This window comes from Mustela erminea, chromosome 8 (assembly GCF_009829155.1).
Source record: "Mustela erminea isolate mMusErm1 chromosome 8, mMusErm1.Pri, whole genome shotgun sequence".
In the NCBI taxonomy this organism is placed as follows: domain Eukaryota; kingdom Metazoa; phylum Chordata; class Mammalia; order Carnivora; family Mustelidae; genus Mustela; species Mustela erminea.
The window spans coordinates 12930968-12941178 of NC_045621.1; the positions used below are offsets into that span (position 1 = coordinate 12930968).

At 44.6% G+C, this 10211-nt stretch overlaps 1 protein-coding gene across 6 annotated transcripts in view; it reads right to left on the minus strand.

Annotated features, from left to right (window-relative positions):
* FLACC1 (flagellum associated containing coiled-coil domains 1) overlaps positions 1-9979 on the minus strand; it is a 32893-nt gene extending 22914 nt beyond the window's left edge. The window contains exons 1-5 of one of the 6 annotated variants that reach the window (XM_032354428.1): positions 9558-9979; positions 7680-7751; positions 3347-3535; positions 2026-2185; positions 1320-1394 (exon numbers count right to left, since the gene is read on the minus strand). In XM_032354428.1, the coding sequence (XP_032210319.1) occupies positions 1320-1394; positions 2026-2138 (188 nt within the window). In that variant the 5' untranslated portion in view covers positions 2139-2185; positions 3347-3535; positions 7680-7751; positions 9558-9979. Of the gene's footprint in view, positions 1-1319; positions 1395-2025; positions 2186-3346; positions 4879-7679; positions 7752-9557 lie in introns of those variants that run through there. The other 5 variants (XM_032354426.1, XM_032354429.1, XM_032354430.1 and 2 more) reach the window with 5 other exon arrangements.
* Between the last annotated feature and the right edge of the window lie 232 nt (positions 9980-10211).

Genomic DNA, 10211 nt, shown 5'->3' on the forward strand with positions numbered 1-10211 from the left:
CACAAGCTTCTCATTGCTGCTCCAAAAGTTACTACAAGCTCAATGACTTGAAACAAAACCAATTCATTACCTCACAGTTCTAGGTGTCAAAGTCTGAAATGGGTCTCACTGGGCTAAAAAAATCCCAGGTGTTGACAAGGTTATATTCCCCCCAGAGACTCCACAGGAAAATTTGTTTCCTTGCCCTTCCCAGCTCCTAGACGCTTCCCATGTTCCTAGCGGCCTTCTTTCTCCATCAGAGCCAACGACTGCCTCACATCTCCTCTTTCACGCAGAAGGAGCTTGGTGACGACTTTGGGCCCACCCGGCTAATCCGGGATGATCTGTCCATCCCAGAGTCAGTGATTAGCAAACGTCGTTCCGTATGCAACCTTACTTTCCCCTTGGTGAGTGACAGAGCATAATCACAGTTTCCAGGGTTTAAGATGTGGGCATCTTTGGGGGGTCATTATTCTGCCAACGACATTCGTCATCTCTGCTACTTCTCTCCCCTCATCTCCCACCGCTGTCTCCTTACACCCTCCACGCCTGCCACACATACACCCTCCATGCCTGCCACCCAGGCCTCTTTGCTTTTCTGGAAAAGACCAAATGGGCCAAATGGGTCCCCACTCCGGGCCTTCGTACTTGCTGTTCCCTCTGCCAGGAGTGCTAGTCCCAGTCCTGCTGTCCCTTTTATACAGGAGTGCCCTGAGCTCCCGATAGAAAATCACAAGCCCACCCTCTCCATCCCCTTCTCCCTTGTCTGTGTTCTTTTCTCCGTGGCACTGGGATGCACTGGCTGTTTTCGCTTGTTTCTATCTACTCTCCCCGCTAGAATGTAAGCTCCAGGAGCAGAGTCTCTACTATATGCGTGGCTGTTTCCTTGCAACTGAAACAATGCCCAGCAAATAATAAGGGCTCAACAAATATTTTCCAAATAAATAAATATATTGAATAACAAGATTCATGCCAACGCCTAAAACTAAGTCATACTTCCAAGTTTATAAATGATGGATAACTATTTGATTTTTGCGTAAAACAGATCTACAAGCTACAGAAAAACTTAGACATAGAAAAATAATCAGTAAAAGAATGAGTCACCTCCATAAATACCAGGGAGGCTCCCCAGGCTCTTTGTCTATGACAAGCATTGCATATTGTTCATTGTAGGGCAGGAAATAGCGGCTCTCAGGGCCACCCTAACCGAGAGCTCATTTGTTGTGACTTTGAAAGCTGTGGGTGCAGAGGGCCACACAATTTGCATGTAGATCAGAGGTATGGGGGAAATTCTAGTGGACTCTAGCAATTCCTGCCCCCAGGGACATACAAATACTCACTTCGGGCCAACAAAAGGTTTTGTTGTTGGTTGAACATAACTTTGTGTTTTTGCAGCTGGAGGAAGAGGAGCTAGCCTGCAAGTGAAAAAGAAGTGATGGAAGGGAGGAAATTAGAAATGCAGAAACCTGTGTCGGCACTCTCAGATGAGGCCGATGGCTGCCACCATGACTCAACATCAGAATATGTGCTCCAACTGCTGAAATCTTGAAAGTCAGGAAGGTCTTGGGGAATCTCTGGTGGAAGGAGGTTTAGCTGAGGTTCATTTCCCAGGGGACCCTGGGTCGGCAGCACAGCTTGTCCCCCATGGGGATTATAGGGCCCTTTGGTTAGAAGCCGCCCTTTCCCTGCTGCACTCACGCTGAGATTTCCTCATTTCAAATGACCCCGAGCGGTCCTGAGATGGAGCCCCGCATCAGGCTCCCTGCTCAGAGGGAAGTCTGTTGCTTCCTCTCCCTCTGTGTGCTCTCTCTCTCTCTCAAATAAATAAAATCTTAAAAAATAAAATAAAATAAAATAACACTGAGCCTAAGCAGGACTGGCAGGAGCCACGTGCTGCCGACAGGCGGGCTGGGAGCGCTGTGTGAACGTAGGCTTTCTGGCCTTCTTGGGATTTTGTTGCCTAGTTGACTGGACATATTGAAAGAGAAAGAAGCCTACAAATGGAAACCTAGTCCCCGGGTTCGATTTCATCCTTATATTCCTTACTTGGGTTTCCCTATGGAGGTCTTGGTTGGTGGCCGAGGGGTCTTGATTAGCTTCCGTGGTCCCAGGTTCCAGGGGTCCCAGCAGGTGCAGTAGATGAGAGGGTTGGGGTACATGGCAGGAGGTCAGAGGGACTCTTGGCTGCTAGATCAGGAGGCTCTTGCTGAAGTGGGAAAGTAACAGCAGAGTTACACCATTAAGAGTCAAAGCAGCAACACCTAGAAACCAATTAGAAAGGACCCAGCAAAGGCCCAAAGCACAGATGGTAGGATGGTAGATTCTGGAACCTGTTGATCTGGTGCAAGATCTTGACTACAGAGTAACATCCCACCCTTTGGCACCTCGGAGACTTGACCTGAAAGCAATTTAAAATTTGCCACCCTTGGGGCGCCTGGGTGGCTCAGTGGGTTAAGCTGCTGCCTTCGGCTCAGGTCATGATCTCGGGGTCCTGGGATCGAGTCCCACATCGGGCTCTCTGCTCAGCAGGGAGCCTGCTTCCCTCTCTCTCTCTCTCTCTGCCTGCCTCTCCATCTACTTGTGATTTCTCTCTGTCAAATAAATAAATAAAATCTTTAAAAAATAAAAAAATAAAAATAAAATTTGCCACCCTTGAGTGCTTACTGAGAGCCAGGTACACAATAAATGATCGATTATTGTTATCCCGATTTTACAGAAGAGAAACCTGAGGCTCAGAATGATCACAAGGATAGCCAGTTGCAGGGCTGGGAATGAGTACAAGTCGACCAGAATCCCAAGCCCGTACTCTGTCTGGCTACATTAGTTCTCACTGAAATGAGAAGTTCCTACAGTAGGTCTTGCACTGAATTTCCTGGAAAATTAGCTCTGTTACTCAAATTACAGTGCAAGTAAATGTCTCAGTTTCTCATTCCTGTTCACCTGCCCTATTATAAATCAAAACTCTTCCTTCTTGGCTCCGTGAAAACAAAAGCAAAATCCCTATAATATGCATAGAAGACAACTCACAGATAAACAGGGAGGCTTGACTCATTTGTTTATTTTCTTGGTTTTCCAGAACACCACTAAAATGATAGTATAGGATTGTGATAATAGAAAAAAATCTATATTGGTATCTCTCTGGCCCCTGTTCCCAACACAGGGGTCTTGAAACACTTGTGAATCCCAAGTGATAAGAGCACTAGAAGCATCGTTCTAATGAGGCAGTTGTGCGTGGGCTCCAGGATGCAGGCTGGTCACCAGAAAAACAAGACATGATTAAAAAATTAAGAGTTTTCAGCCTCAGTCCCTGTTCCCATGCAGCAAGGAGGGGAGAGGGGCTGGAAATGGAGTTCGTAACTGATCATATCATGAGGAAACCTCCCTGAAACTCCCAGCGGCAGGGGGTGCGGTGAGCTTCCGGGTTGGCAAACACGTCCACACCGGGAGGGTGACTCACCCAGACTCCGTGATGATGGACACTCCTGCACTTGGGACCCTCCCAGCCCCCACTGCTTGTTTGATTCATGCGTTGTCCATCTGCGTCCTTCAGCTTATCCTTTAATAAACCAGTAAATCCAAGTAACTGTTTTCCTGAGTTCTGTGAGCTGTTGCAGCAAATTATTTGAACCTAAGGATGGGGTCATGGGAACCTCTGGTTTGTAGCTGATGGTCCAAAGCCCAGGAGGCAGCAACAGCACAGTCTGCGATCGGCATCTCTGGCAGCCGGGGCAGGGCAAGGGGCGCGGTCTCGGTGGACTGAGTCCTTACCTGTCGGATCTAGAGCTACCTCCAGCTGGAGAGCGTCAGAATCGAGGGAAACTATAGGACTCCCAGCTGGTGTTGCTGGGTGGGGGAAAACCCACAGACATCCGGTGTCATAAGTGCCGTGAGTGTGGTAGCCGTGTGAGAGCAAAGGGGACAGGTAGAAGGAAGGACTGGCTTTCTTCCGAATTCAAGGACGAAAAGAGCTTTCATTCAACTAGAACAGGGAGAGTGGGAGAGGAAACAGAACTGTACAAGGGTTGTCCATGCAAGTTTGATACAGTAACTCCCTCACATATTCCTTGGCACACCATTGGAAGCTGAAGCCTACAAGCCTGCAACGTGGGCACAAACTAGAAGGGGCTAATTCCCACACTGAAGGCCCCCAAAGACTCAGGACTTGGAACTGGTGGATTGTTGGATACTACGGACAGGCCTCTGGCAGATCTGTTAGAGCACGTAGTAGGCCAGGGGGTCGGCCATCCCGCAAACCTGTCCAAGCACCCATCCCTGGAACCTGTGAATAGTCACCTTACATGCAAAAAGAAGACTTAAAGCTGTGATTAAGCTGAGGATCTTGAGAAGGGAGATGACCCCAGATTATCTGTGTGGGCCCAAGGTCATCACAAACCTCCTCATAAGAGGGAGAGTCAGAGTCAGAGAAGAAAATGTGATGATGGAAGAGAAGGTAGAGTGATCAAGGAAGAGCCACAAGCCAAGGAATGTGGGCACCTCTGGAAGCTGGATAAGGCAAGGAAATGATTCTCCGCTGAAGCCTCCAGAAGGAACCAAGTCCCGTCAACACCTTGATTTTAGCACAGGGAGACCCATTTCAGACATCTGACCTCAGAACTATAGGAGAATAAATTGGTGTTGTTTTAAGCCACTAAATTTGTGGTCATTTTTTACAGAGCAGTTGTAATAGGAAACAGAGCAACTGGGGTGAAATTACCAATAGAAACATAGAAGAAACCCAAGAAAATAAAAATTGCCTAATGATCCCAAGTTACAAATACTATGGAAGAAGATCAGCGTGGTTGTAGTAAGGTCCTCACTCATATAATGTTAATGCAAACACTTAACAGTGATTTTTTTTAAAGATTTTTATTTATTTGACAGACAGAGATCACAAGTAGGCAGAGAGGCAGGCAGAGAGAGAGAGAGGAGGAAGCAGGCTCCTCGCTGAGCAGAGATCCCGATGAGGGGCTCGATTCCAGGACCCTGGGATCATGACCTGAGCCGAAAGCAGAGGCTTTAACCCACTGAGCCACCCAGGCGCCCCACTTAACAGTGATTTAACCAAAAAGTGAATTGGGACTACACTGGAAGAGTCGGGGAGGGCGACGGGGGGGCGGGCACTTTAGGCCGAATCCTCATCTACCACACCAGGAAGTCAGTAGACAAAGGCTAAGACTGAAGAATTAACAAATGGAGTGGAGGCAAATTATTCAGAAGTATGAAGTTAAATTCAGAAAGAAATAGCTTCAAGGGTTGAAACTAGTTGCCCCTAAGCAGCGTGCCGAGGAGTGGAACCGAGAAGTGAGGAGTGGGGTGGGGGGAGGGGGCAGAAACTCTAACTTTTCATTAATAAACCTGTAACACAATTTACTTTTTCAATGATATCAGTGGATTAGTAGGTAGAAAATAAAAACCACTGCCAAAAAATGTTAGGAGCACCAACAGACCCACAGAAGGATTACGACAGCAGATTTAACTCAGGTGTCAAAGGCTGGTTTCCCATAGGACACTGGAATAAATTTACGAATCAACTGAAAAATGAAACTAACCTTTTTGTGTAATGTGACCAATGCCTGAGAAACCATTTCATGGTTTAATGACTTTTCAGAGCAAAAGGCAACCATAACATTGAGTCTATTTTACAGATGAGGAAACAAACTCAAAAGGGGTGACTCCTGGGCTGCCTGTAAATGTTCCTTTAAGAGCAAAAATACTGGGTGGCTCAGATGGTTAGGCATCTGCCTTCCGGTCAGGTCATGATCCCCAGATCCTGGGATCAAGTCCCACATCAGGCTCCCAGCCCAGCGGGGAGTCTGCTTCTCCCTCTCCCTCTTCTTCTCCCCCTGCTTGTGCTCTCACTGTCTCTGTCTCTTTCAAATGAATGAATAAAATCTTAAAAAAATATAACAGCAAAAATACTTACACGCTCTCGTCATCAGGACAATGCTAGCTGCTGTGGGATACTGCATGCCTGCACCCTGCCCTTGGGGAACTTGTCGTCCCAAAGGCAGCCATCAGAAATGGAGCTGAGGGGGCTGTGGAATCAGGGTAGGAGAGCGGCCTTGGGAGAAAGGCAAGATGTGCCGGTGGAGGTAGGCCTGCAGGATGGGCTGGCTCAGGGTGCTGTGCAGCCAAGAGACTGGGTAAACAGCACGAGCCTTAAGACTGGTGACAGGGCCCCTCACATCTAACTGTGTTCTGTTGTGCTTGGGGGCCACTCAGAAGATCTCAGGGAGACCGGGCCAGGGAGGCAGCTGGGGTGGACATCCCAGGCCGAGAAGGTGATGCCACGGGGGCTAGAACTCAGATGAGCCTGGAAGGAGGATAGAGCCATGGCAATAAGGGAGCTCTGCTGCTGCTTCAGACCTGCTGTCTGCTTCCTGCAAGGACAGGAACCAGTCCTGAACTTGGGCAGCTTGACAGGAGTCCCTGGTGTAGACAGTGAGAGGCCAAGGAGGCTGGCGCTCAGCGCTGCCTTCTTTACTCCATTTCTTGCCTGACCACCCGTACTGTGCGGTTCCTGAAGGGCGGGACTCCACCAAGTCATTCTCTGGGTCTCCACGGAGACTGGCACAGTGACTTGTCCACAATGGGTCCTGGATAAATATTTGTTCCCTGACTGATAAACTGAGTGGCTCTCACCATGGGGACTGACTCAGCAAGGAGGAAGGAGCTCCACTGAGGGGCTGCAAAAATGTCATCATTGTCACAACGTTATAGATAATATGAAAAATTAGAGTTCAAAAAACCAAAATGACTGGTAAATGATTGTACAGTCACTTAGTGGGAGTTTTACATAGATTTTAATGGATTATTTAACAGCCTGTGGGAACATGAAGAAATGGTTAAGAACAAAGATATAAAATGGTATATAGGCAATGGACACAATTATGTAAAAGTATGGACCGAGATGCATAAAAGTTAGAAAAGAATATGGTAAAAATGAAAATTGAGCAAGAATATTAGGATTATGGGTTTTTTTCTTCCTCTACAACATTCTTTACTAAGATTTTCCTTGGGTTCTGGAGTCAGGTGGGCCTGATTTTGCATAATAGCTGATCTACTTAATAGCTACGGGACCTCAAGACATTTATTTTTATTTTTCTGGGTCTCAGTTTCTTCATCTGCAAAATAGGGACATGGAAGTTTCCACCTCACTGGGCGGCCATACACATGAGATCAGACCCTGTCAGAAAAGCTCTCAGCACACTGCCTTGTACACGTTAGGTTCTCAAAAACTGGTAACTGAGGTTAGGAATATTACAAACCCTAGTGATATTTTTGTATACAGAAGCTTTTATTTCTAATATTTGGAGAGAATAGGTTTATGTGAGTTTGTGTGTGTATGCGTGTGTTCGTATGTACGTGTATGTTAAATTGAAATAGGCTCACTGTAAAGAAAAGCACAATACAGGGAAGTCTAAGGAAGTAAAAATGATCCGAAATACTAACATGATGACCACTGGAAATATTTTGGTTAATAACTTCTAGAATTCTCTCTAGTCTAAAAGAGATTTATACAGTTTTCCATAAGTTGGAAGAAACTACACATATATTCTACATATAGTTTTTATCAACCAGTGTTATGAGCTTCTTTTAATGTTGGTAACTATAGACATATCATCATTCTTTAAACTTGTTTATTGTGGATAATTTTTTAAAATGTATAAAAGTAGAGAAAAACAGTATAATGCGCTCACCTGTCATCTATCTTCAGCAATGAGCAATGGTGGCTCACCTCACTCCTCTGTGCCCAGCCCACTCCTCTAATACTAGATTGGTTTCAAAAACATTTTAAAACAAATTTAAAGCAAATCCATAATTTAAATTATACTTAAGGCAAATCTACAAAACAAGTCTAAGATTTGTTTCTTTATCATAACTGTATAAATTTCTATCCTACAACCATCTGCATTGTATTTTTAGCCATCTGAGGAACATTTGGTTGTTTCCTTTTTTTTTTTTTCCTGTTGTAAACAATTCCTTGGTGTATATTCTTTTGCTTTTAAAAAGTAAAGGCCTCTCCTTCTGAACACTGATGGGGATAAATACTCAAAATATTTAGCAACTAGTAAGACATGGCTGTTGAACCACCAGAATAGATGTGGGCCATAGCTGGATTGGGGCCCTGCAGGACCCCACTCCCAGCTTTGTGCCAGTTTGTGCCGGGCATTACACCCTTAGTTGCTTAATCATAGCAGTCTGGGGGTCCCAGGGGAGGAGCTGGGGCAACCAAGGTAGCAGGGAGGTCATTTGAGGGCTTTGGACAATGTATACAGTTGATCCTTGAACGATACCAGCTTGAACTACACAGTTCCACTCATATACTGATTTTCTCATAAAGTATATTGGAAAATTTTTTGGAAATTTGCAACAATATGGGAAAACTTACAGAGGAACCATGTAGCCCAGGAATACTGAAAAAATTAAGAACGTTAGATATTAACACAAGACTATATACTATATAATACATATAAGATAAAAATATGCATTCTCTCTTTCTAAAATTAATAAATAAGTCTTAAAAAAAAATAGGAGCACCTGGGTGGCACAGTTGGTTAGGTGTCTGACTCTTGGTTTCAGCTCAGGTCATGATCTCAAGGTTGTGATCTCAGGGTGGTGAGATCATGGTCCATGTCCAGCACTGCATTCAGCATCGAGTCTGCTTTAAGATTCTCTCTTCCTCTCCCTCTGCCCCTCCCTCCCAACCCCCTACACACACACTCTCTCTCTCTCAAATAAATAAATAAATATCTTAAAAATAATATGTGTTAACTGACTGTATGTTATGGGTAAGTCTTCTGATCAACAGTAGGCCAGTAGGTCAACAATAGTAGTTATATTTTTGAGGAATCAAAAGTTAAATAGGATTTTTGACTGCAGGGGGATCAATGCCCCAACCCCTGCCATTGTTCAAGGTTGTTATTCAAGGGTCAACTGTATATACAACCAGTATGGCAATATTTCAGTATTTCAATGACTATATACCAGCTAAACAGCAGCCCTTTACTTCCAGTATTCTCCCACGAGGGAACCACTATTAACGGGCTTTTACTGAGGGTATGTTTCCAGATATGTTCTACGAATATATATGTTCATATATGTACATATATACATGTGTATGTATATATATGTGTGTGTGTATATATATATAATTCTTAAAATTTTTTTACATAAATGAGAGTACATTTATGCACTATGCCATGTCTTGCTCTTTTTACATAACAGGATATCTGGTAAATTATTTCCACATCAGCATAGATAAATCTGCTGCATTCAGTGGCTTGAGGTTACAGTGTATGGCTTTAAGAAAATAGAGGGGTGTGTGTGTGTGTGTGTGTGTGTGTGTGTGTGTGTCTTTGCACGCACACCCATTTGTGATTTAAGATTCTTTCTCCCTACTCTTTTCCTTTGCTCTGTTTCTCCCCGATGATTTTACCTGAGGCTCAGTGGACTGAATGTGTCAGGTAGCGACACTGTAGTTACCAGTGAGCCAGCCGAGCCTTTAGAAAGGTCACAGGTTCCTACTAATAACCACACGAGAAAGTTACGTAAAATATCTTTTCCAAAGAGCTTACCTTGCACTGCTCAAAGATTTGTTTCTCTCATGTGGTTCTTCTCCACGTCAAGAGTCTTAAAGACACCATAATTTTATAGAGAAACTGTTTTTCATTTTCTCATCAACATAAGATCAGTATCTCTTTTGGATCAAATCCAGAGGTTCCAGAACTTGAGATGTTAGTGGTCATTCCAAATGACCGAAATGCCAAAGCAGAAAATCCACGGTATGTGTGGGGCGGAGAGAAAGACTTCCAGTGAATCCTGTCAAAGGCTTTTACAAAGGCTGAACAGACATGAGGAAAAATGTCCTGTCTAAGGATGGTCCAGTTTGAGTCTTTCAATATTGCAACAGAAGTCAAACTGGAGGAAAAAGCCAAACTTCCATTCAGACTCTCTTGTCTCCGGCCTTGATTTGTGAGGTTTGTCCCTGGGAGGTGGCAGGCAAAGGTTTGTTTCTTTCATTGCTATGGAAACAGAATGGCAGCACCTCATTGGCTCAGGCCCTCACTCTCTAACAGAGAAGTCTGGAGAAGCAGCCGGTTCACAAATTCTCCAAGACATAAGACAAAGTATGCTTTCGATATACTTTAGAGGAAATAGAATTAAACAGCCCGACTTGTGGTTGTAGATGCCAGGTGGGATCTTTGGAGGATTTTAAGTTCTTTTGTCAC